The sequence below is a fragment of the Herpailurus yagouaroundi genome, unplaced genomic scaffold, assembly GCF_014898765.1.
Source record: "Herpailurus yagouaroundi ecotype Mexico unplaced genomic scaffold, PumYag 184, whole genome shotgun sequence".
Classification (NCBI taxonomy): domain Eukaryota; kingdom Metazoa; phylum Chordata; class Mammalia; order Carnivora; family Felidae; genus Herpailurus; species Herpailurus yagouaroundi.
Window position 1 is genome coordinate 8,664,709 of NW_024412415.1, and position 24,572 is coordinate 8,689,280.

General features: G+C 56.0%; 2 protein-coding genes across 4 annotated transcripts in view; one reads left to right on the plus strand and one right to left on the minus strand.

Annotated features, from left to right (window-relative positions):
• The first annotated feature begins 94 nt into the window (after positions 1 to 94).
• LOC121041554 (bifunctional peptidase and (3S)-lysyl hydroxylase JMJD7) lies at positions 95 to 19,723 on the plus strand. Of its 3 annotated transcripts, XM_040492365.1 has the most exons (25): positions 95 to 219; positions 3,795 to 3,948; positions 4,025 to 4,278; positions 4,898 to 4,954; positions 5,426 to 5,521; positions 5,719 to 5,795; positions 9,183 to 9,255; positions 9,559 to 9,695; positions 9,820 to 9,951; positions 10,309 to 10,349; positions 10,552 to 10,594; positions 10,853 to 10,907; positions 11,701 to 11,831; positions 12,077 to 12,160; positions 12,460 to 12,497; positions 13,078 to 13,213; positions 13,863 to 13,999; positions 14,210 to 14,432; positions 14,562 to 14,679; positions 14,975 to 15,112; positions 15,329 to 15,433; positions 15,605 to 15,784; positions 16,134 to 16,300; positions 16,783 to 16,969; positions 17,066 to 19,723. In XM_040492365.1, the coding sequence occupies exons 1-25, from the start codon at positions 156 to 158 to the stop codon at positions 17,275 to 17,277; spliced, it is 3,039 nt and encodes a 1,012-aa protein (XP_040348299.1). In that variant the 5' UTR covers positions 95 to 155; the 3' UTR covers positions 17,278 to 19,723. The 3 variants fall into 3 exon arrangements, with proteins under 3 accessions (XP_040348299.1, XP_040348298.1, XP_040348297.1); XM_040492363.1 differs by lacking the exons at positions 95 to 219; positions 3,795 to 3,948; positions 4,025 to 4,278; ... (1 more) ...; positions 5,426 to 5,521; positions 5,719 to 5,795 and adding an exon at positions 6,461 to 7,833; XM_040492364.1 differs by lacking the exons at positions 9,183 to 9,255; positions 9,559 to 9,695; positions 9,820 to 9,951; ... (14 more) ...; positions 16,783 to 16,969; positions 17,066 to 19,723 and adding exons at positions 6,020 to 6,179; positions 6,276 to 6,805.
• The window catches only part of SPTBN5 (spectrin beta, non-erythrocytic 5), a 47,306-nt gene continuing 40,907 nt past the window's right edge, over positions 18,174 to 24,572 (minus strand). Inside the window, exons 56-68 of the mRNA XM_040492367.1 lie at positions 23,801 to 23,956; positions 23,343 to 23,560; positions 22,989 to 23,178; positions 22,592 to 22,768; positions 22,320 to 22,424; positions 21,754 to 21,984; positions 21,508 to 21,576; positions 20,778 to 21,016; positions 20,511 to 20,599; positions 19,643 to 19,693; positions 19,322 to 19,415; positions 18,933 to 19,084; positions 18,174 to 18,275 (exon numbers count right to left, since the gene is read on the minus strand). Of these exons, the coding sequence (XP_040348301.1) occupies positions 18,208 to 18,275; positions 18,933 to 19,084; positions 19,322 to 19,415; positions 19,643 to 19,693; positions 20,511 to 20,599; positions 20,778 to 21,016; positions 21,508 to 21,576; positions 21,754 to 21,984; positions 22,320 to 22,424; positions 22,592 to 22,768; positions 22,989 to 23,178; positions 23,343 to 23,560; positions 23,801 to 23,956 (1,839 nt within the window). The 3' untranslated portion in view covers positions 18,174 to 18,207. The remainder of the gene's footprint in view (positions 18,276 to 18,932; positions 19,085 to 19,321; positions 19,416 to 19,642; positions 19,694 to 20,510; positions 20,600 to 20,777; positions 21,017 to 21,507; positions 21,577 to 21,753; positions 21,985 to 22,319; positions 22,425 to 22,591; positions 22,769 to 22,988; positions 23,179 to 23,342; positions 23,561 to 23,800; positions 23,957 to 24,572) is intronic.

Sequence of the window (24,572 nt, forward strand, 5' to 3'; positions counted from 1 at the left end):
GAATCCGGGTGCGCTGGGGGCGGGGGAGAGGATGGCGCTCCGAGGCCGCGAGGCTCCGTGGCGGGGGGCGGGGCGAGGCTCCGCGGCGGGGGGCGGGGCGCGGCGGGGCGGGGTCTCAAGGGGAGAGCGCGTGGCCGCAGAGCGGCGGCGGCGTCATGGCGGAGGCCGCTTTGGACGCGGTGCGGAGGGAGTTACGAGAATTCCCTGCCGCCGCCAGGGGTGAGTGGGTTCGCGCAGAGACTGCGACCGTCTTGCGTCCACCGCCGGGCTGCCTCAGGACGTGGGCGGGACCTTGGGCATGTGGGGAAGCAGAGTCCCGAGTCGGGTGCGCCCTGGCCCTCCTGGGCCGCCGACACCATATTTCCCCCTAGTTCGTGTTTTCAAGGAGCGCAGACGCTCGTGCACCTAACTCGTTGCTGGCCCCACTCGGATCACTCGTCTGCCCCAACCTCGCTCCTACCCCCGTGCTGGGGCCTCAGCTCCCCTGTTCCGGTGTTCGCAGGTCCTCGTGGCTTCCTGGTGTGTCTTGATTCTACTCCCAAGGTTTGGGCCAGTCTTCACCCTGGTGTATTTCCCACGGTCAACCCGCCCGGAATAATGGGGCAGCCTTCTGTTGCCTGTTGTGACGTCTTGAGGTGGTCAGGTGTTCCATTTCAGAACCCCAGCTGGAACGCTTTATTCAGGAACAGACTTCTCCAAGGTGGTGCAGAGCTTTGGGAAAATTGTAGGCAGCTGTACAAGTAATCACTGGCTCTTCCCCTGGTTGGTTTTTATTTTGCTCTTTCCCTCTCTTCCGTTTTTTTTTTTTTTTTTTTTGTTTTTTTGCTTTTTGTTTTACCATTAATTAACAACACGGGCACAAGGTTTAAAAAGCAACGGATTTATAATGTGAAGTAAGCACCCCTCCCATTCGGGGCCCCAGTTTGAATCCTTCCAGAAATAATGTTTATATCTACACATACACGCAGCCCTATTTATATTACCCTTCTGTTTACAACTGTTAGTCTGCTAAACACTTTTTTGCACTATTATGTATCTTGAAGACCACCCTATATCCTTCTTCCGCAATCTTTTTCACCTTGTGTACTTGTGGTAATTTACTAAATCAGCCTATTACTGATAGACATTTAGGTCATTTACAGTCTGTCTTTTTGCTAGTGTTGGAACAAATACTAGGAGCACCTCAATACTAAGCACCTCAATGTGTGAGGCTCTGATCAATGTGTTTAGGATACATCAGTGAATAAAATTTCTGCCCTCCCATACCTTACATTCCAAGTGAGGAGACAGATCATTAACCCTAGTCACACTAAATGAGTAATGAGTAAATTATATAGTAGAAGAAATGGTTTAGAAGATAAGTGTTGTGGGGGAAAAAAAGCAGAATAAGAGGTCTCAGGCCAGGGGTTGAGTGGAGGATATAGGTTGAAATAAGATGGTCAGGGTGGGTAGGCTGCCTTGATAAAGCCACGTTCAAGCACAGGCTTGTAGAAAGGGAGTGAGCTGTACAGACATCTGAGAGAAGAGCATTGCAGGTTGAGGGCACTGGGGCAAATGCCCTGAGGTAGGAGTGTGCCTGGTGTGTTCATGGAACAGTGAACCTGGAACATGCCAGTGTGCCTGGAGCAGTCATTCTGCACATGTGTGAATATTTTTGATGGTTAAATTTCTAGCAGAAGAATTGTTGGGCCAAAGGAATTGTTTGAATCCCTTTTGAAATTCTCTCACATCAAAGCCTCAGAAGGGAGCAGTAGTCATTATCTACAGGAAGTCTTAATTGGTGAGGCAGTAAGAATTTAGTAAGCAGGAAATACAAACGGTGAAAAGAAAGGCAGTTTCCACGTATTTTAAGAATTCCAGTGGGAAAAAAAAAGAATTCCAGTGAGAATAATAGATTTACTGAGCCCCAAATCACCCTCCCAAGATGACTGCTTTGATGGACTGGCATGACTGGGAAGGCCCTTTGCCAGTTTGCTCTCCCTTGCTCCCTTATCTGCTTGGCAGGTACCATCTTACCTCTCTGGCCAGTGAAGCAAGCACATGTTCCAGCTCTTCCCTTTTCCGTTTTCTTGGGCCTACCAGGATCTTCCCACCCAGTTCTAATTTTTGAGCTGAAGACATTTACTTTTCAACTGAATGCAAAGCAAAGATGACTGGCATGGAGACCTCAAAGGTGAAAATTAGTGCAGTGGCTGCCCACTGGGGCCAAGACATTCAGGCTAGATCTCAAGGATGAAACAAACAAAGCAAAGCCCTGTGTACCCTTTATAGATGCCAGGAGAAAGGCATTCCCGTTTGTGGGAGAAGTAGGAACAAAGTTTGGCACCACCTGAGTAGAGAGTGTGGTAAGGGGCAGGCACCAGACAGGAGGAAACCAGACTGGAAAAGTAGGTTGGGCCTGATCATGTATCACCTTGAATGCATGCCAAGGCACATTATAATTTGTAAGGAGTAGTGGTAAGCCATCAAAGGATTTTTTTTTTTTTTTTTTTAACTAGGGGTATGACAAGATGAGATTGTATTTTAGGAAGATGATGGGGGCCAGGGTGAGGGATGCTTTGAGAGGGAGTGGAATGAAACCCCAAGGAAACGAGTTAGTTCACTGCAGCAATCAGCCAGTCAGGAGATGTTGGAGACTTTCTTTCAACCATTAAGCCAGTATTTGTTGAGCACCTGCTGTGTGTTAGGGACTATTCTAGGTCCTGGGGGGTATACCAATGAACAAGATTTGCATCCTTACCCTCATAGAGCTTACATTCTATTCCAGCAAGAGAGATCAATAAACAATTTGGGTAAGTGAGATATATAGTATGTTAGGTGGTGATGAATGAAAGAAGGAAAAAAGGAAGAAGTGTAGGATTGTTGGGGACAGGTTACAGTTTAAAAGGGTGGCCAGGGAAGGAAACCTCACTGAAGTGACATTTGAGGGCCCAAAGGAGGTTATTTGAATATGGATACCAGCAGAGGAAAGAAGGAGGGGGTGGTTGGTAGAATCAATAGGACTTAGAGACAATCCATAGGGGTGGACAGAAGTGAGGGAGAAGGAAGAGCCAAAAAGAATAGATTTGTGAGAAGTGATACAGGGCCACTATAGACATCTGTGCAGATGGCACACTGCACAACTATAAATGTACATGGTAGCCTTGGATCTCCTGAGGATGGTGATGCTGTTCAGGAAGATCAGAAACACAGTTCAGCCCTTACTTTTCCTCCTATGGTTTCCTGTAGCATCTTGTTTTCACAGTTAGGTTGTAATCTTCTTGAGATGACAATAGGATCATCCCTTGATACTCTGCATTGGCTAAACCAAGTACTGAGTACATTCTAGAGCTTGGTAAGTATCACTGTTGGAGGGTGCTTTCCAGAGCCTGACTCACCCACACCAGCCTGTGGCCTTGGGGCCTCAGCACCACTCATTCTGGAGTTCTATGTACTGCCTCCATGTTTCCCTTTCCTAATGGATGCCATGAGGTTGGACACTGCAGAGTGGGAAAGCTGTGGGGTTCACTATATAGGGCTGGACATGGTCCCAAGGAGGGTGTGGGTTGTGGGCTGAGCACCATCCCCTGGTCCATCCTGGTGTGTTTGTGGGTGCTTCATGCTTTCTGCCTTAAATGCTCTCCTCAATTTTCAGTTTCCTGGTTGTCCAGGGTCCCTTGGTCATCAGTGGGCATTATCCAGGTATAGTAGTGTGTCTTGCCCAGGGAGGGCATCTTCTACACAGGCATTGGGGCAGCAACTGGGTGCTGTTGGGTTCATAACCCCACCCTACCCCCACCCCTTCTTTCTCTCAGAGCTCAGTGTGCCTCTTGCTGTGCCTTACCTGGATGAGCCCCCCACTCCACTCCACTTCTATCGGGACTGGGTCTGCCCCAATAGGCCTTGCATCATCCGCAACGCCCTGCAGCACTGGCCAGCTTTGCAGAAGTGGTCCTTCCCATATCTCAGGTGGGGGCTGCCCCTGGGGGGATGTTGGATGATACTTTGTGGTATTTGGACATGGGCTGAAAGTCCTTTCCTCCAGAGCCACAGTGGGCTCCGTAGAGGTGAGTGTGGCTGTGACCCCTGATGGTTATGCGGATGCTGTACGAGGGGATCGCTTTATGATGCCTGCTGAGCGTCGCCTGCCCCTGAGCTACGTGCTGGATGTGCTAGAGGGCCAGACCCAGCACCCAGGAGTCCTCTACGTGCAGAAGCAGTGCTCCAACCTGCTCACCGAGCTGCCCCAGCTACTGCCTGATCTAGAGTCCCACGTGCCCTGGGCCTCCGAGGCACTGGGTGAGTGGAGGCAGGGGCCGGGCAGGGAAGAAATGGGAAGGACAAGCAGGAGTCAGCCCTGCTTGCTGCTTCTTCCTTTGGTGATGACTTGGCCCATACTCTTGGCCCCTCAGGTTCAGGTGCTATGCACTAAATGCTCAAGTCTCCAGGCCACAACTTTGTTTTTGTTTTTAATTTATTTATTTGTTTTGAGAGAGAGAGAGAGAGAGAGAGAGAGACAGCATGAGTGGGGGAGGGGCAGAGAGAGAGAGGAAGAGAGTGAGAATCCCAAGCAGGATCCACAGCCAGTGCAGAGGCCCACACGTGGCTTGAACTCATGAAACTCCAAGATCATGGCCTGAGCCGAAACCAAGAATTGGATACTTAACTGACAGCCACGCAGGCGCACCTCCAGGCCATGACTTTGCATTGAACTACTGGACATTGTCACCCTTCTTCTCCCACAGGGCAGGAGGCTCCTTCTGGAGCTGGCCCTCCTCTGCCCCTTCTCTCTGTTCTCTCCCTGTGAGCTCCCTGGTTCCCCTAAGGTTCTGGTCCAGCATCACTGTATGGTGGTTATTCCCAGCCTGGCCTTCGAGGATGGTCCCTTTTGACTTGATCTCTTACCTCTGACCTGCAGGGAAGATACCTGATGCTGTAAACTTCTGGCTGGGGGATGTGGCTGCAGTGACATCCTGTAGGTATCAGGGGAATACAGAGGTGGGGGAGGAGGGAAGAGGAGGTCAAGAGTGGAAGGTTGGGTCTGGATGGAAGTTTGACTGTTTTCTAAGATTTATTCTGGGGTTCTGGGGTTTGGGTGTAACAGAGCGCCTCCTGATAGCTCAGATTGGGGAGGGTCCCCATGGCAGTGGGGCGTGGAGGAGACTGTTTCTTCTAGGTCTCCAGAAAGCTCTCCTGAAGGGCAGCTAGGTCGGGGTGAACTCAGGAAAACTGTTTGCTTGGATTCCCCCCTTGGTAGAGATGAATGTCAAGCAAATGTCAAGTCCCTGATGGAATTCTGCCTGACTCCTTGGCATCCCCTCGAGCCGGCTTTGACTTTGTGTGATCTTCTGTTACACCACCTGTCACATCTGTCTTGTGGTCATTTGTCCCCTCCTGTGTCCTGCCCCTCATAACCTTGCCCACTGGGCCTTCTTTGTATTGGCAGTACATAAGGACCACTATGAGAACCTCTACTGCGTGGTCTCTGGAGAGAAACACTTCCTGCTACATCCACCCAGTGACCGGCCCTTCATCCCCTATGGTAGGGGACTCAGCCCTCAGGGGCTGGGGGACAGGTGGCCCAAAGTAGAGGGAGGGCAACAAGGGCCCTGGGCAGGCTGGTGTGCCAGGCCGGAGGTGTGGGCACAGTGTTTCCACTGCACTCAGGGAACAAAGGGGAGGAACTGGCAAGCTGCAGGCCACTTGAGTGTCCCTGTACCTTTCTCCTTCTGGTTTCAGAGCTATACACACCAGCAACCTACCACCTCACTGAAGAGGGCTCCTTTAACGTGGTGGATGAAGAGGCCATGGAGAAGGTATCTGCCTTGTTCCTGGGACCTGGGGAGGGAGAAGGGTAGGAACCGTGTCTCTGAGAAGGCACAAAAGAGCTGGAGAGGTGGCACCTTAGTCTGAAAAATCCCTAAGTCTGGGCCTTCCCAGTGCTGAACAGGGCAGAGCTCATGGTGTTTACCTTTGGAAGGGACAGAGCTGGAGGGCTGGGGGCTTTGGGACTGTTCCCTGGCATCCATTGTATCCCCAGGTACCCTGGATCCCACTGGACCCATTGGCTCCAGATCTGGCCCGGTACCCCGGTTACGGTCAGGCCCGGGCCCTTTGCTGCACCGTACAGGCCGGTGAGATGCTCTATCTGCCGGCCCTGTGGTTCCACCACGTCCAGCAGTCCCATGGCTGCATTGCTGGTGAGGAGCTGCCCAGTAGAGCTGCTGGGGGATGGGTTTGGGAGGCAGTAGGTTTGGAGGGGGACCTTCATGCTGAGGTCTCCATTCTCCCCACAGTGAACTACTGGTATGACATGGAGTATGACCTTAAGTACAGTTACTTCCAGCTGCTTGACTCCCTCACTAAGGCCTCAGGCCTCGACTGATGGAACCCTGGTGAACGTTGCCAACGACAAGTGGTGGAAAAGGTCGTGTCCCTCCCAGGCCAAGTCACTTCCAGAGGCAAACTGGAGTCAGAGTCTGCTGACTCCTGGCCCAGCTCAGCTTGGAATCTGCATTGGAGGATTTGGGGAGGTGATCTGGAGGTCCAGGAGGTGCCAGGCAGGTCTGGGTGTGAGCTCCCAGGAAGTTACCACACAGGTGAGGCAGCTGCCTGTACTGGAGGAGGAGTGGGACTTCTGGTGCAGCCTCTTACCAGCACCGTGGGCGACTTACCACCTTGGAGCATTGGTGTCCTGTCTGTAAAACAGAGACAGTGATGGGTCCTACCCCTTGGGGTGTTGTGAGGCTTGGAGAGAGATCTTTAAGGACCATAAGGGGTTGGCACAGAAGAAGTGTTCAATAAAAGGTGGCTTTGATTCATGTGTGCTGAGACTCCCTCTTGAAGTTGCCTTCTGTGGTCTGGTGAGGGCTGGAAGGTTCAGGTAAACATTTCAAGGTGACCCTGATTGGGGGTGAGGCCTGGGTCCAGGCTTGGGACTGAGGACCTCTGCTGCCAACTCCCATGATAGCCACTGCAGCCCCTCTCAGGGCAAGCGGGTCTCATTTTAACTGTGGTGCAGACCTCCCTGTCTCGGCCTCTAAAGCTGTGCCTAGCTTTGCTCTGGCCTTGTTTGCTCTCCTCCACCTCCAGGGAAGCTGGTGGGGTCTGGTGCCGAGGGTCACCCCTGTTTCTTCCACAACAAGCATAGGTAGGAGGGGACAGAAACCCCTGCCCATCCCCGCCTCAGGGTCTCCACACACTCAGACTCCCTCCCTCCCTGCAGCAACCCAGACCTGGAAGAGCCCCTTTCCCGGAGAGCCACTCAGAGGCCTCATCATCCTAGCCACCCAGCGCCGAGGGTGGAGGCAGCCAGGCACGGGGCTTGGGAGGGCTCTTTCGTGAAACAAACCTCGCCCCTGCCAGGCGGTGATGGACCTGGGGCACCCGCTTCACATTAGCCAAGTGCTTCAGTCAGAGCTGGGCATTCCTGTCCTACAGGCACCGGAGGTTGTGAAAGACCCTGTGACAGGGGACAAGGCTTATCCACTTGGTGCTGCCCTGGGTCCACTCCCTGCTTTCCAGATGTCAGTGGCCCTTCTAGGTCCAGGCACAAGAGCAGGGTTGGGTGGGGTAGGTGCTGATGGTAACGCCTAGAGGGAATGGGTCTTCATGGGTGGTAGGCCCCCATTACAGGGGCCATGTAGGTTTAAGGTTCCTCATTTCCTTGACAGGTGGCTTGTCCTGGAGTGAGTGTGAGGCTTGGGTGGAGCGGAGGCGGTTGGGAGGGACCAGGGAGGAGCTTGGGGCCAACTGGCACATTGTTGGCTCTGCGTTAAAAAGCCCACAGTCTTCGGTCCTGCGCCCACTGCCTGTCATTTGTGGCTCTTGAGGACTGTCTGTCTCATGGCTCTGGTAAGACCTGCTGGGGCCCTGGGCCCCCAGGCTGACCTTTGTTCCCTCTGGGGTCTGGTTAATGCTGATTCTTAAGAGGAGCTGTGGGTTTCCACAGGTGTAGAGAGGGGAGTTTGCCAGACTTGGTCCAGGGTGGTGAGCAGAAGCCAGGGAACGGGCCGGGTCTTGGGATAAGGGTCATCCTGAGTTCTTCCTGCCCTAGAGATGGGCTACAGGCAGAGTTCTCAGGGCCATGGATTTGGGCTACTGTCCTGGGGTCCCAGAAGGAAGTGGCTGCTCGGGTGCTCTTGACTCAGTTGCTTGGAGGGTGGGGGCCCCAGGGCAGACACTGACAGATGAGCTTCCCCGGCTCTGCCCTTCAACTCCATCCATCAAGACCCTTCTGAGGCAGGGCTGAAGGCCAGGATTAGTTGGCACAGGCTTTCCTGGCACACTTGCCATGGTTTATATCCCTAGACTCATGATTGTGGGTTTGGATGGACCTGCTTGGGGGTCCTCTTTAGCCTGACCTGTAGCACCTGGAGGACTTGAAAACCTGTGTGTGGTCTGAGTTGCTAACTGCTGTTCATAGTCAAGCAGAGAGCCCATTTCCAGAATTGAGTCCTGGCCAGGGGTGGAGAGGCTGAAAACCAACTCTGTGTTCCTCACTTCTACCTTTCCAGATACAGGGTTTGCTTAACCAGAACATGCCTCCGTTTAAGCTGCTCAACCAGGGGAGCAGCCCTACCAAGGGGCCCATGGCCAGGCTGGGTCCTGACATGCCTCTTCCCCTCCCTCTGTAGCCTTATATTCTGCTGTTTCCCCCTCCCCCTTGCCCGCCCCATCATGGGCCTCCTGCCAACTAAGACTGCCTCAAGGCAGCTTAGCAAGGGGTAGCTGGAAATGTGGGGTGGAAAGATTTAAAAGACACTAAACCGTAGCTAGAAGCAAGCAAGCTGTGGGGTAGAGAGCATGAGTCGAGCCGTCCTGGTGCAGTCTTGGCCCTGGACCTCAGGCCAGTGACTATGTAGGCTTTCTGTCTTTCTGTGCTTCAGTTTCCTTGTGGGATTGGTCATAATTAGTCCCTACACACAGCATAGTTGTGTGATTAAAGAAGTTAATGTACATAAAGCCCTTGGGCCAGCGCCGGCCCAGAGTGTTGTGTAAGTGTTGGCAGGCATCATCAGTAGATACCATAGCCTCCTTTCCATTTAGAGCTCTGATGGGTGGAGGGCAGCCATGTGGCTGGGAAGGGCTGATCCCTTTGGTTCAGAATTAGTCCTGGAGGGGGTACTCTGGCCTCTTCTTTGGCCCTTGTTGGCTTTGGGCCCAGCAGCCTGCAGCAAGCCTGATCTGTCCCTCCTCTGCAGGCAAAGGTGCCTGGGACCTGCCTGCTCACCATTCGTGTCTTGCAGGCCTGTGGCCTGCCCTCGAAGGACCTAGGTGAGTGCTGGGCCCAGGGAGGACAGTGGTTCTGGAACTGGATTCAGACTGGGACAGGGCAGTGGGAAGAGATACAAGTAGGGCTGGGCGTGCAGGGGTCCTGGAGAGGGTGCCGAGAGGAGGTGCTGGGTGGAATGTGGGATTGTGCCTCAGCTTCTTGCTCTTCCTGCCTCCCGACTCAGTCCCATTCTGAGAGTCTCCAGGCCTCCCAGGGCTGCCTATAATGGAAGGTCATGGACTCTGGGAAGCTGGGCTGGGTAAGGCTCTTGGCTGTCAGCAGGCACTTGTCCCTTCTTCCTGCAGTAACCCCCTCTGACTGCTATGTGAGTCTCTGGCTGCCCACGGCCTCTAGCCATAGGCTGCAGACACGCACGGTCAAGAACAGCAGAAACCCCATCTGGAATCAGAGCTTTCGCTTTCGAATCCACAGCCAGCTCAAGGTGGGCCAGGTGTCAGCCCCTGCCCTGCCCGTTGTCCCTGCCAGCCCTTGCTTTCTGCCATGGCCCCACTCACCTTCCTATCCCACTCCTCCTTCCTGCAGCCCCTTACTCTGTTCCCTTCCAGAATGTGGTGCAGCTGCAAGTCTTTGACCAGGACCTTCTGACCAATGATGACCCCGTGTTGTCGGTGCTATTTGACGTGGGGACTTTGCGAGCTGGGGAGTTCCGCAGAGAGAGCTTCTCACTGAGCGCTCAGGCAAGGCTGTGCCCAGGGCAGTGGAAAGCCTCAGCCCAGGGAGGGGAGATCCTTTGCAGGGGAGCTGCGTACATGGCCCTCTTTTCCAGTGAGTGGCCCAGGCTTCCGTGGCATCCAGAGGTTACTGTCAGCCAGGAGTTGCTGTCCACAGGAATAATCCCATCCTTGACCCTCTTTCTTGGCCCCTCAACCAAGGGCAGCTTTTGGGAGCTACCCAGAGAAAGTGGACAGAGCAGGGTGGAGTTGGACATTGGCTCTCACCACCTCTCGGGCCCCAGCAGCCCCACTTGGCATGTGTGTTGAAATCTACGCTCACAGTCCTCAACCTCTCTAACTTTGTTTTTTTCCTCTCTCCAGGGTGAGGAGCGGCTAGAAGTTGAATTTCGGCTACAGAGACTGTGAGTCAGGGGCCACTGGGCACTTCTTGGGTGGGAGTGCTTCTTTTGGGGAAGGGCAGAGTCCAGTGCACCCAGAGCGTGCCCAGAACTGACACCCTTCCCTCTGAGACATCCATTGGTGGTAGAGGAATGCCGTGGCCCTTTGAGGGGTGAGAACCTGGGAGCCTGGACTTGCACTGAGGGTCACTGGTGTCCTTTTCAGGACAGACTGTGCTGAGCAGCTTGTCACCAATGGCATTCTGGTGGTAAGTCGAAGCTCCTCCCTCATGCCATCTGCTATCCCCCTCCCTGAAGCTTGGGCCTCCCTTGGAGATTCATGGGTAGAACTGAGTTGGGGGGGGTCCCTGGGATTTTGGTTCCTTAAGAGGATACAACCTCAGGCAAATGGTTGGTGACTCAGGGCCAAGGTAATGAAGTGCTGAGGACCAAAACTAGGGTACTGGGAGGGGGGGGCCTCTAACAGGGCAGGGGTTCAAGTCTGAGGGGCTTTTTTAATGACTCAGGCCCGGGAGCTCTCTTGCTTGCATGTTCGACTGGAGGAGGCAGGGGACCGGAAGGGTAAGTCTCCCACCTACCAAGATAACCCCCAGCCCTCTGCCCTTGTCTTCCTCTTTCTTTTTTTTCTTTTTAATTTTTTTTTTCAACGTTTATTTATTTTTGGGACAGAGAGAGACAGAGCATGAACAGGGGAGGGGCAGAGAGAGAGGGAGACACAGAATCGGAAACAGGCTCCAGGCTCTGAGCCATCAGCCCAGAGCCCGACGCGGGGCTCGAACTCCCGGACCGCGAGATCGTGACCTGGCTGAAGTCGGACGCTTAACCGACTGTGCCACCCAGGCGCCCCTCTTTTTAATTTTTTAATGTTTATTTATATTTGAGAAAGAGTCAGTGTGCCAGTGGGGGAGGGGCAGAGGGAGACGGAAACAGAATCTGAAGCAGGCTCCAGGCTCAGAGCTGTTCTCACAGAGTCTGACTTGGGGCTTGAACTCATGAACTGTGAGATCATGACTGGAGCCAGAGTCGGATGCTTAACCAACTGAGCCACCCTGGTGCCCCTTGTCTTCCTCTTTCTATGGGGATCTTAGAAGGGACTTTACATTAGCTGCCCTAGGCTTTCATAGGCAGTGGTAGAGATTAGGGGCAAATCCATGCTGGGGCTCCCCAGGACCTGTGTCCCCTTAGTCCTTGGAGAGGCTGTGATGGGGGCTCCATCTCTGACCCTTGGCCTGTGCCAGTCCTCCTCCTCGGGGTGGGGGGGAAGTACCCTTCAGGCCCCTTATGCAAGACATTCTTGGGCCTTTGTGGGCGAGGATCTTATTCCCAGCCCCTCTGCTCTGGTTCCTATTTCCAGAGTCCGGGGGAAGAGTTCAGCTCATGGTTCCTGGGTCCTGTGAGGGTCCGCAGGAGGCCGCTGTGGGTGCTGGCTCCTTCTGCTTCCATTGCCCGGCCTGCTGGGAGCAGGAGCTGGATATTCATCTGCAGGTAGTGTGCTGCTGAGGTGGGGCCTGCAGAGTCTTTCTCCCTCTTTCTTCTAGCCGGTCCTTCTGCTCATGCTGAGCCCCTCACCCCCTCACTCCCTGGCAGAATCAGGCACACTGGGAAGAGTATGGGGTCGAGGTTGGCCTCTTGTCCCTCTTCCTGCTGCTGCTTGTCACTCCCTGGGGCAATGGGTGAGATCGCTGCTGGAACAGAAGTGATTCTTAGGTTTTCTTTCATCCTTCCTACAGGATACCCCCCAAGAGCACCTGAAGGTGCCCCTGAGGGCCTTGCCCTCTGGGCAGGTGGTGAGGCTTGTCTTCCCTACGTCCCAGGTACTTGATCACCCGGAGGAAGAATGCCAGAAGCATAGGCAGGGCTGGGCCCCGTGCCTTATAGGGGGCCTGCGGTGGTAGGAGCTTCAGTCTTAGGGTCATGCCCTGCACAAGTGCTGAGCCAGGTTCTGAGGAGAAAGGGGTCCTCTGAGCAGAGCTGCCTTGAAGCCTCAGACCTTGTCCCTGTGGAGATGGCCAGAGGCCGGAGGGAGCGTGGGAGCATCATAGGGTGTGGCTCAGGCCGGGATGAGAGGAACATGGTGGCCAACTTTTGTGACTGAAGTGTTCATGGTTTTTAGGAACCCCTGATGAGGGTGGAGCTGAGAAAAGAAGACGGGTGAGAGCTGGCTAGTCCCGGGGAGAGGGCGTGGGGGAGAGCAGGCAGGCACCTGCACTTGAACTTGAGGCACAGAGAGGGCCAGGAAGCCACAAGAGAGAAATCATGCTCCCTTTGGGTGGTGGCGATTGTGGGTGGACTGTAGCTAATAATCTTCATGAGACAAGAGAAGTCACCCACCCTGGCCCTTCTTCACATGCCTGGAAGACTAGCCACGAAGAGGTGGGAACACTGTTTCTTGTCTCCGCTGGAGTCATTTTTGGGTGGGTAATGGAGAGAAGCTGAGAGGTGGAAGTAGATCTGTGGTGGTGGGTCCCACCCGGGGGCCTTTTTAGGCACCAGCATTTATAGTTGTGGGAATCCATTTTCTTGCATTCCCCAAGTGTCCCCATCTGGGTCTAGGTGCACCTTCTCTCCATCATACCCACACATGTCACGCTTCTGTCCAGACATGGGCAGGAGTGTGGTTTGGGGAGAGGAGAGAGAGATTGAGAAGTGGGCTTCTCAGGTGAGGCAGACCCGGCTTCCTTTTCTGTAATGAGGCCGGGAGCTGCCTGATGGTTCCTTCCTTCCCACCCAGACCCAGGGAGCTGGCTGTGCGGCTAGGCTGCGGGCCCTGTGCCGAGGAGCAGGCCTTTCTGAGCAAGAGGAAGCAGGTGGTGGCCAAGGCCCTGAAGCAGGTCCTGCAACTAGATGAAGACTTACAGGAAGATGAGGTCTGTGGGCTGGGCTGCCTTGGATGGGCATCCTCAGTCTTCCTCGAGCCCAGAGCTGACTGTTTCCTAACCAGACCGGAGCTTGGCCCTGCCTCTTACTTACCTGCCCTGCTGTGCCTCCCTCTCACTTGATGTTCTTGGCAGCCTGATGCCATCAAATGCAGAGCATTGCATGAGGCACTTGGAGCTTATAAGCTGCCCCATTGGGCTAGGTTTCCTTCTCGCTTTTTTTTTTTAAGTTTATTCATCCATTTTGAAATGGAGACAGTGTGAGTGGGGGAGGGGCAGAGAGCAAGAATCCCCAGCAGGCTCTGTGTTGTCCTCACAGAGCCCAACAAGGGGCTTGAACCCATGAAACGTGAAATCGTGACTTGAGCTGAAACCAAAAGTCAGACTCTCAACTGACTGAGCCAGCCAGGCACCCCCTTTCTCATTGTTTCTTGATTTTTGGTCTGGTCCAGGTTTTGGGACTTGAGTCCCATCTGACTCATCAGTGAGCCATGTAGCCTGAGGGCAGCCTGCTGGGGTCAGATCAGCTTGGGGCACCTTCTAGGGAAATGACTTCTCCTAATAAGACGGAAAGGGGTGGATGTTTGGGAGACTACAGCCCTGATCAGACCTTGACTGACCTGGCTATCCTCTCTTCCAGATCCCCGTGGTAGCTGTTATGGCCACTGGTGGTGGGATCCGGGCGATGGTTTCCCTGTATGGGCATCTGGCTGGCCTGAAGGAGCTGGGTCTCTTGGATTGCATCTCCTACATCACAGGGGCCTCTGGCTCTACCTGGTGAGCTGGCAGCACGTTGAGTGCAGGAGTTTGGGGGTGGCAGTCGTAAGGCTGTCGTGGACCCCATAGGCACCGCCGACCTAACTGGGAGAAAGGATGTGCCAGAGAGGAACGTGCTTGGGGGGACCATTGGAAGGTACCTGCTAGTCTGTTGTTCTAGGATAGAGAGTCCGAGGTATGTGATGACCTCCTGGGCTTTGGCTTTCCCAGGGCTTTGGCCAACCTCTACGAGGACCCAGAATGGTCTCAGAAGGACCTGGCAGGGCCCACCGAGTCACTGAAAACACAGGTGACCAAGAGCAAGTTGGGCGTGCTTGCTCCCAGCCAGCTGCAGCAGTACCGGCAGGAACTGGCCGAGCGTGCCCGCCTGGGCCACCCGCCCTGCTTCACCAACCTGTGGGCCCTCATTAGTGAGGCCCTGCTGCACGATGAGGTACAGAGGGGGCGGGTGTGTGGCCAGGGCATGGTTCGAAGATGGGGAACCACCCTGGGCAGCAGAGATGGGAAAGGCCCCAGGCACCAGAAAGCACAACTTTAGGTTCAAATCCTCTCCTTCTACCAGCCCCATGACCATACTCTCTCAGACCAGAGAGAGGCCCTGAGTCAAGGCCAGAACCCTCTGCCCATTTACTGTGCCCTTAACACCAAGGAGAAGAACCTGACCACCTTTGAATTTGCTGGTGAGTAGCCCCGAGTGGAGACGTGTGATCTCGCAGCTGGCAGGGTGCCTGTGTGTAGGAGATGGGTGTTACACCCTCCCCTTCTGGGCCAGGTCCCATGCCTTCCAGAGATTATTAATCATCCCACCAGAGTCACTCAGGCTTTGGGTTGGGGGTGGGCCTTTAGGTCCATGCTCAGGGTGCCTGTAACCAGCCTGAGCCTCTAGGTCCCCAGGCTTCCCTGGTGTGAAGCCTGTGGTGGTTGAGGGTCCTGGAGTTCTGAGCCCCGCAGTGAAGCTGTGTGGTCTCCTCGCAGAGTGGTGTGAGTTCTCCCCCTATGAAGTTGGCTTTCCCAAGTACGGTGCCTTCATCCCCTCCGAGCTCTTTGGCTCTGAGTTCTTCATGGGGTGCCTGACCAAGCGGCTTCCTGAGTCCCGAATCTGCTTCCTGAAAGGTGAGAGGCCTGGGAGGTTAGGGAAGCGGAGATAGAGGGGAGAACGGGCCTGGCGAAGATGGCAGCCCCCCCCCCCCCCGCCCAAACCCACCCTCAGCTTAGTCATGGAGATGCTTCCCAGTCTAGGATGGGCCGTGGGCAAGAGTCAGATTGTGATTGGGTGGGGGCTCTCTCCCCCTCATGTCCTTTCTGTTCCTCTTGTGTCCCCTTTCTCAGGTATCTGGAGCAATCTGTATGCAGCCAGCCTCCAGGACAGCTTATACTGGGCCTCAGAGCCCAGCCAGTTCTGGGACCGCTGGGCACAGGATCAGGCCAATTTGGGTGGGTGCCTGGGCTCCTTGTGAGCAAGTGGAGAGGCCCCCACAGGGGCTGGATCTGGAGGATGGTGGGGGTGGCTCTCAGGCCTTTGGGAGTCTACAGAAGCTGGGGTAAAAGTTTAGGGGTCCCAATTTCCTAAAAGATGCCCTACTTTCCCCCTTCTTAATTGAGCAGACAAGGAGCAGGTTCCTCTCCTGAAGATAGAAGAGCCTCCCACGGGGACCGGCAAGATTGTTGAGTTTTTTACTGACCTTCTGACACGGCGCCCACTGGCCCAGGCCACACATAATTTCCTGCGTGGTCTTCAGTTCCACAAAGACTATTTCCAACAGCCTTACTTCTCCACCTGGAAAGGTATCTCTTCTCTCTCTGGTCCCAGCTTTCTATGGGCTGCCCATGACCACCTGAGCTTTGGGTCCCTGGTCCAGACATCCACACTCTCCAACCCTTGGGCCCCAAGCTCCTTTGAGCTTAGTTCACTGGGCTGCTTGGATCAGCTACCCTTTTTCCTCTCATTTGTGGATCAGGGCCCATCTGTGGCATCTTGGGAAGTGACAGGCCTACTTTTGGTGGGAGAGAAGAGGGACCAGAGGGCAGAGTCGGATTCTGCCAGTAGCAAGGAACTAGCATTAGGCCAGAGGGATCTGGTGGCCTCAGCACCAATGATAGCTGCTTTTCTACCCCATTCCCTCAACTTTTCCAGCCACCAAACTGGATGGGCACCCCAACCAGCTGACACCTGCAGAGCCCCATCTTTGCCTGCTGGATGTTGGCTACCTTATCAACACCAGTTTCCCACCCCTTCTGCGGCCCACACGGGATGTGGACCTCATCCTGTCACTGGATTACAACCTCCAAGGAGCCTTTCAGGTGAGCCGGGGGCAGACGTGGGAGACCGTGCTGCCTTAGGCCTGGCCTGACATCCTGGCTCCTGCCTCTGGGGATGTCTGCCTTGGAGTCTAGTATGTGGTCCAGCTTCTCTGAGGGGCTGTGACACTCTGTGAAGTGTCCTATGAACTGTGGATCCTGTGAATTTACCACCAGGGGGACTTATTCTGCTCAGGAAGCCAGATGGAGAAGGAGCTGGTGATGCCCCTTTGTGGCACCTGCCACCTCCATTCAGTCTAGACCTCTGGATCCCTCTGCTCTGAGTTTTGGTGTTGGTCCGGTGAAGGTTTTTGCAGAACCTGGGAGCAGTTAGCCCCGCGCAGCTGAGGGGTTGGAGCCCCTTCCTCAGTCCTGCCCAGTGCCAGGGGGTCTGAGTTGGTGTCCAGGTCCCACGCATCCCAGCTGACCCCCACTGGCCCAGTGTTCGGGCCCAGCCATCTGACACCACTTCTGCTGCCCTGCAGCAACTGCAGCTCCTGGGCCGGCTCTGTCAGGAGCAGGGCATCCCTTTCCCGCCCATCTCCCCCAGCCCAGAGGAGCAGCGCCAGCCTCCGGAGTGCTGCTTGTTTTCTGATCCAGACCGCCCTGATGCCCCAGTGGTGCTGCACTTCCCTCTGGTGGATGCCTCCTTCCGGGAGTACTCGGCCCCTGGTGAGCCCCTCCATCCTGTCTCTCCACAGTGCACCCCCCCACCCCCACCTCCCCTGTGCATGTCCTGTCCCTGGCCTGCTACCCTGTCTCCACTAGGCATCCAACGGACACCTGAGGAGAAGGGGGCCGGAGAGGTGAACCTGTCTTCATCCAACTCTCCCTACCACTACTCGAAATTGACCTACAGCCCAGAGGACATGGACAAGCTGCTCCACCTGACACATTACAACATCTGCAACAACCAGGAGCAGCTGCTGGAGGCCCTGCGTGGAGCTGTGCAACGGAAGCGCCGGCAGCACCGGCCGTAGTGATGGCGCTGCCCGGCCGGGACTCCCTGCTCCCCTCCCGACACTTTGTCAGACTCACTCCCTGTCCACCTGGGTGAGTCGGGCAGAGACCGTCATCACCAACAGTTCCAGAGCCTCCGCAGCCTGGATGGCCCTGGCCCCCTCGCGCTCTGAGGGGCTTTGCCAAGATATGTGCCTGGCCCTACCCAGATAGGGCCCTGCAGCCACCAGCACCCTCTCCACATACTTGCAGGTAGGTTGAGGGTTTTAAAAGGGCTGAGAGCCCTGTCTCCTCAGGCTGGAGGTGGTTTCCTCTTCAAGGAGAACATTCAGAGGTGGCCAGAGGTAGACCTGGGGGCCATTACTGACCATATTTGCAAAAGTGTTCAAAGCTATGTGACCCTTTCCCTTGCTACTTTGAATAGTTGTACAGAGTGAAATAGAGCGGTTTATGTATCACAGAGGATCATATAATGTGAGATGTTAATGGGTTATCTGTCGTTGCTGCCAAGAAGAGACAGGTCATGCCATGCTCCTGGTTGCACATAGCAAGGACTGGTTTGAACATCTCCCCAGGGCTACCTCACCGAGCTAGACAGCAGGTCAGTCCAAACCTCCCCTGAAGAGAAGGCCATGTCTGCCCTGCTGGAGCCACGCTCTCCAAGCAGGGAGGCGGCCAGTTTGGCCTGGGCAGGGGTGGGGGGGTGGTGGAGGGAGTCTCTGCTACTGGAGCCCTGGCCGTGCACAGGTGAGCAGACTCCCTGGCAGTGACACAGCACCCCTGTCCCACGGTGGGGATGGCCACCCCCAGGATCTGAGGAGCCAGAGGCAAGTCCTAATGGCATAACCTCAGCAAGTTGTGACCTTGGTGAAGGCTGCCTCTTAACAAGGAACCGTCTATTCCAGAATTTGGTCCTGAGGGGCCTGGCAGCAGCGTCTCATTCTGTTCCCCTAGAGGCTGTCCTTGTTTGTAGCCTCGAGGTTTGGTGCCATCTCAGGGTTTGCTTCAGGGCCCAGACCTGTTGGGAGAACAAAGAAGCAGAGTGAAATTAGGGCCTAGCCTCCCCAGAATCTTTGTCGAGCACTGGTATGCAAGGGCTCTGGCCTCCCTTGGAACTAATGTTGACATGGATCCTGGAAGCTGACAGGCAGCTGCAGGAGTGACAGTGGGGTATGGGGCATATGGGAGAGGACTGGGTCTTGTGGCCGAGTTCCCTGTGTCTGCTCTCACCCAGTGATTCTTGGGCCCTGTCCTGAGCATGGGGCTAGAGTCACAGGAGAAGAAATGATTGCCCTGGTAGCCTTAGAAGCCACCATCCAGGATGAAGCCTATTCCTTCAGCAACATGTGCTCTGAAGCCTAAAGTGGAGCCCGAGGGCCCTGCGGGACGGGCTTGCAGAACTGCCAGAGACCATACCCGCGGCTGCCCTCCGCTGTGCTGTGAGTGCCCCTCAAGCCCAACAGGGTGGGGTCTGTCTCTGCCCACTCTAGGACAGTAAGGCTTTCCTTTCGCATTCGAGCAGGGAAGGGCAGGCAGAGAGCAGGGTACGGCTGTCCTGCAACATGGCTTCTGTCTTAGGAAGAGGAGACCAAGGGGTGAGAGAGGTGGGAGCCCTGGAGGACAGAGCCAGGCAGGCTTTCTAGCATGTGGAAAGGGACCCCTGAGGGGCCTGTACCTTGGGCTTGGCCTGGGCAGGAAAGGCGGTGGGAGCCTTGGGCAGGTTCCTGGGCAAGGCCAGCAGCCTGCAGCAACTCCATGGGCTGCAGCTGACCGTCAGCACTCACATGCGGCTCCCTCACTGAGGTGGTCAGGGGCCAGCCTTGGAAGCTGTGGGGAAGAGGAGCCTCAGGGCCTGGACTCTGTTGCCATTACTGAGTGAGCAGAGGTTTACACCAGGTGAGGCGGGTGCTATGGTTTTCTATTGCTGAGGGTCTCAAATATGGGCGTTACCCCTCACCCTAGCAGTGCAGGTCTGAGTCTCTGGCTCTTGGGCTTGAGAGGGCAGCATCTGTGCCAGTGATGGCGCTCAGGACTCGAATCTGCCCGTCTACCCAGCTGTCCTACCTGAGCGAGGCAGCTGTCTTGGGCGCCCTCTCAGCAGTGGGCTCAACAGTGAAGCCCAGAGGTCTGGCTCGGTGCTCCAGGCTCAGACAGTGGGCTGCAGAGCACAGAGAGAACAATGGTGAGCCTGGCCCAGATGCTAGGCCCTCTGCAGACAGCACACTTCCCTGCATGTTTGCATCTCTGTTGAAATCCTAACCCCCAGGTGATGGTATTGGGAGGTGAGTAGGTCATGAGGGTGGAGGCCTGACCAGAGAGTAACCTTGCCCCTTCAACCAAGTGAGGACACAGCAAGAACTAGGACACCCACAAGACGACTCTTACCAGACATGCAGTCGGCTGGTGCCTTGCTGTTGGACTTCCCAGCTTCCAGAACTGTGAGAAATAAACGGTTCTTGTCTGTAACCTGCTCAGTCTGGTATTTTTGTGAAAAGCAGCCCACAGACTAAGCTACAACTGCTGCAGGAGGCTCTGTACACACCAGGAGGGGTGGTGCAGGCCCCCCAGTGCACCCCATCTCCTAGAAGGCTGAGCACAGGTGGGTTAAGAAAGGCTCAGCCTGGAGGAGATCCAAGATCCCTTTGGGATTCTGGAAGGACAGGCTCAGAGAGATCCCAGGGGGCCAGAGACTGAGGAATGGAGCCAAGAACCCAGAGAGACTGGGAAGAACAGGAAGGGACTCCCACCTGGGCAGTGACATGACCGGAATACACTGTCCAGGTGGAGCCTGTCAAACCACATGGACCAAGAGATTCCCAGTGCAGGGGTGCTTTCCAGGCATCCCTTGTGATAGAAGTGGGCTTGGCCGTTGTTCGTAGATACCCCAAGGGCAGAACATTCAGAGCTATTTGAGGACTGAAAGGTTCGAGAAGGTCCCAGGGTCGCACAACAAGCCTAGGAACACTTGGGTGTCAGAGAGGCACACTCCACAAAGTGGGTGGGAAAGGACCAGGAGGCAGCCAACAGGTCAAACATGGCCCTACTTCTACTACAAATTAGCTGTGTGATCTTGGGCAAGTTGTTTACCCTTTCTGGGCCTTAAATTCCTAGTATCTTTTCTCAAAGTCCCACTTACCTCTCTGGCTGTAGAGAGGATGGTACCTCTATAGCCTGAGAGGATGTAGGAAACCACAGCCTGGGGTCCAGGGAATCCGTGCCCCAAGTCCCACCCCAGGCTTGCCCTGGTGCCTACTTGCCGTGCCACTCAGGGCTCGATGCCAGCTCCAGGCATGCTGTTCTGATGGTGCTGCATACGGGATCTCCACCCCACTGCTCAGCCTGCTGGGCAGAGAGCCATGGCTCAAAACTCTGCCTCCCTTGGGGGGGACCCCCTACCTCGAGCCTCTTGGCTGCTCTTGTGAGGCTGTGCCTGCTGGGTCAGGATGTCTTGGGGCCATTGTCTGTCTCTCCATGTGGCCCTCACCTTATGGAGAAAGCATATTTCCTGCCACTCCGGTACCTCAGCCTCTCACACTGGGCTCCTGTGAGATCAAGGGTGTCCACGGGGGCCACGTTCTGAGAAGAGAGGCAAGAGGGGTCACAATGGCCATGTCCACTCTTCTCCATGGGCCTCTCTGTGTTCTGCCTCGCCTGTATTCCGGTGCCCAGTACTTCTGCTGCAGTCTTCTTATCCCAGAAGAGGCTCAGGGAAGTGCCCCCCAGGGTCCCACAGCAGCAATCCCAGGGGCTTGAGCTGGGCTGTGGAGAGAAGGGGGTGAGGTGACATCAGCCGAGCGTGGAGGAGAGGCTGCAGCCTGGCCTTAGCAAAGCCTGACCGTCTATCTCCAGAGGTTCCCAAGCAAAGTCCTGGACTGGTCCAAGGTGTCCATGGGAAAGAGGGAGCCAGGGAATGACATGTAGGGAAACCAGGAAGAGGAGGAAGAGGGACTTGCTCCCCACCCGGGGCGGGGGGGGGGGTGCCGAAGCTATGAGGTGTCTTAAGAATGAAACTATTGTGGGGCATCTGGCTGGCTCAGTGGGTACAGCATGTGACTCTTGATCTTGGGGTTTTGAGTTCAAGCCCCACATTGGGTGTACAAATTGCTCAATAAAATATATAAAGGAAAAAGAATGAAACGGTCTTAAGACTCAGGGGTGTGGGGCCAGGGTGCCAGGCCTTGATGGCCCCTCGAAGCCCAAGTGGTTCTGTGGAGGAGAGCTGCCTGGAGAAGGAATCTCCTGGTACTGACCTGCCTCTCTGCAGGCCATTGCTGCTTGAGCTCCAAAAACCCTTCCATGGTGGGGGCACCCTTTGCATCCTGAAAGTGCAAGAAGGGGCCCAGGAAACATCCAGCAACAGAGGACAGGACCCCTCTGGAAGGTGGGCTAGGAATCTACCCCTTTTTGACCACTTCATTCCTGGGGAATCTCGGTTCCTCTGCCCTGTGTCCCCAGCCCCCAGGGCCTCAGCGCTGGCTGTGGGGTGTGGGCCTTACCCCTACAGCCCCAGCCCCACTGGGCTCCTGCTGCCTGGCTGCACGTTCCAGGAAGAGAGTGGTGGCCAAGGGTGTGTGTGACCCAATGGGGACACCTGGCTGTAGGTCCCTGGTCTCAGCCAGCTGTACTGGCCCCCAGCTTCCGAGAGGCCTATGCTGGAGGGAGGTAAACTGGTGGCCAGCACTCCTGGGTTTCAGCCCTGTCCCCTGCTGCAGCAACTTCTGTTCCACCTTGGAAAGGGGAGTAAGGTGAGCCAGATCAGCCTCTGCCACCCCGGATCCCTCCCACCTGGAGAGTCCCTATCTCCTCATTGGGCTTCTCTTCCTGCGTCAGCTCAGGAGACTTCCCTGTCATCCTGGTCCATGGTGGGGCTCTAACCTACCAGGACATGGAGGTGACAGGGCCCTGCAGCTGGCTGGGCAAAGAACAGGTTCTCCTGGGGGGTCAGATATACGGGGTCCGTTCATTGGGGAGGTCCCGACTCTCAGGCTGAGACCAGGATGCTCCCACCCCCAGTCCTCAGGTCCCTAGATCCCAGTGTACGCTCATCCCAGCCTCCACTCACCCCTGTCTCCCTCTGCAGTTGGGCAAACTTCTCTTGCTGGGCTGCCAGTGACTTTTCTAAGTCATGGTGTCCATGGAGCAGCAACTCCACATCGGCCACCGAGTGCTGGGGAGAAGTAGGTCAGGGTGAGGCCCGGCTCCAAGGGGCACCAAGAGCCGCACCCTCCCCGTCCACAGCCTGGCGTGGCTGTTCAGGGAGCAGAGGAGGACTAGGACCTGCCCTTGGCCACAGCTGCCATCGTGCAGCCTGTCAACGGTGGGGCCTTGGCTCACCCCGCAGTTGGGGTCCAGCAGCAGGCCCTCTCGGGAGGCCAGCCAGGCCTCGGCCTGGTCCAGCTCTTGCCGCAGCTTCTGCAGGCCCCAGTTCTCCTCGCAGCGCTCCTGGCGTAGGGCGCAGGCCTCCGCCAGTGCCTGCAGCTGCCCTTCCAGCTCCCGCAGATACCCTGTCACCTGGTGGGAAGTGGCGCTGTGGGCCAGACGCTGGAGCAGAAGCCCCGAGGCACGGCGGGGCTGGTGCCCAGCAGACAGGTCCAGGAAAGGCCCAGACCCTCCCCCTCTCTGCCTCCCTTGCCTGCCTTCTCCTCCTGAGGGTTTCCATTCCTGCTAGGGGTTCCTTGGGTTGTTGGGCTCCCTCCCCAGCTCAACCCCTGGCCCACCTTTGTGCTCATACCTCGGGGGACATGAAGTGGCCACTGTCCACCAGCTGCTGTCCTTCCTGCCGTACGTCCTGGGCCCGAAGGCAATATTCCTTGATTTCTTGCCCCAGCTCTTCCTGCTGCACCAAATGCTGCTCGGCCCCCACCAGGTCCCCAGCCAGCTCCTGTGATGAAGCCAGAACCTGCTTCTCCTGAGCCCATGCTCTGGGGGCAGGGAGACAAAGCTGCTGTCAGGGCTGGGAGGGAAGCCTCAGGAAGCAGGGCAGGAGCTGGGCACGGGACAGGGGAGTCCAGCTCCCTGAAGAGCTGGGGTGACCCCCACCCTGCAGGGCAGAGCTGAACCAACAGCAGGGCAGGGTGCCACTTACAGCAGTTCCCTACAGCGGCCGAGGAAGGCATGGCCCCGGGCGGCCTGCTCCAGCTGCTGCCCCTGCTCTTGGGCCTTCACGTCCAGGGTGGCCCAGGCATCTTCCATCTTGGCCAGCTGCTCAGACAGGCCCACCCGAAACACAGGGTGTAGCTGGCCCAGTCTGCAGGCCTCCATCCGCATCCGGGCCACCTCCTTCTCCACAGCTGCCAGCTCCCTCTGCCACCAGAACACATGATCAGGCCTCACCCTGGCAGCCCGATGGATGCTCTTCATTTGGTCCTCTCTGAGGAGTCCTGATCCGCTTCCCGGATTCTCACAGGCCAACTCCACTCTGTTCCACCACCTGGGCAAGCACCTCCCGGCTGGGAGGGCCTTCTCTTCCCCCCTCTGGGGGCTCCCTACCCACCACCTGCAGGGAAGGGCTCTGAGGGGCAGACAACGGGCACGGGCCCTCACCTCCAGGCACCTGTGCTGTTGCTGTAAGGTCTGCACCGATGACAGACTGTGGCCACAGATGTCTCTCGCCATCAGGGTGACCTTCTCCTGCATCCAGCCCTGGAGCTGGGCCACTTCCTGCTCAAAGCCAAGAACTTCACAGGCTGTGGCCAGGCTCTGTGAGAGGAAAGAGGGCTTGCTCTGAGTTGAGCTCATTCCTAGGACCTTTTCTCACTGGAGACATGGCCTTGTGGGCCACGTCCTTTTAAATAAGAAGGATCAGGGCGCCAGGGTCGTTCAGTTGGTTCAGTGTCCAACTCTTGGTTTTGGCTCAGGTCATGATCTCATGGTTCAAGGGTTTGAGCCCCATGTTGGGCTCCGTGCTGACATTGCAGAGCCTGCTTGGGACACCATCTCCTTGCTCTCTGCTCCTCTCCTGCTCACACTCGCTCTGTCTCTCTCAAAATAAGTAAATAAATACATGACTAACAAGGACCGTGGGCTTGGTGATTCACTCATGACCACCAGGTACAGAAAACGTCCTCAATGTGGCAGGTGCTCAATGAATGTATGATATTACTGATGACGTGGCAGGGCCTCAGGGGGCATTCTGTGACAAGAGGGTCTTCGGTGTACAAATCACCAGAAAGGCAGAAATGGGGCCTCTGCAGCAGGGAGGGGAGGGGATGGGTCCATCCACTGGGGAGGAGGGAGGAGTTTGGTTTTCAGGGAGTGGCTGGCTAGGAGGAGAGGGTCAGCTCAGGAGGCTGCCGAGGCTGTCGGGAGCTTGGGG

Bases quoted from the DNA above. Each gene is read 5' to 3' on its own strand.
- LOC121041554 (XM_040492365.1), top strand. From the start codon at position 156: ATGGCGGAGGCCGCTTTGGACGCGGTGCGGAGGGAGTTACGAGAATTC. The intron at 220-3,794 runs GTGAGTGGGTTC...TCTTTCTCTCAG, and splicing joins ATTCCCTGCCGCCGCCAGGG to AGCTCAGTGTGCCTCTTGCT. The intron at 14,433-14,561 runs GTACAGAGGGGG...TCCTTCTACCAG, and splicing joins AGGCCCTGCTGCACGATGAG to CCCCATGACCATACTCTCTC.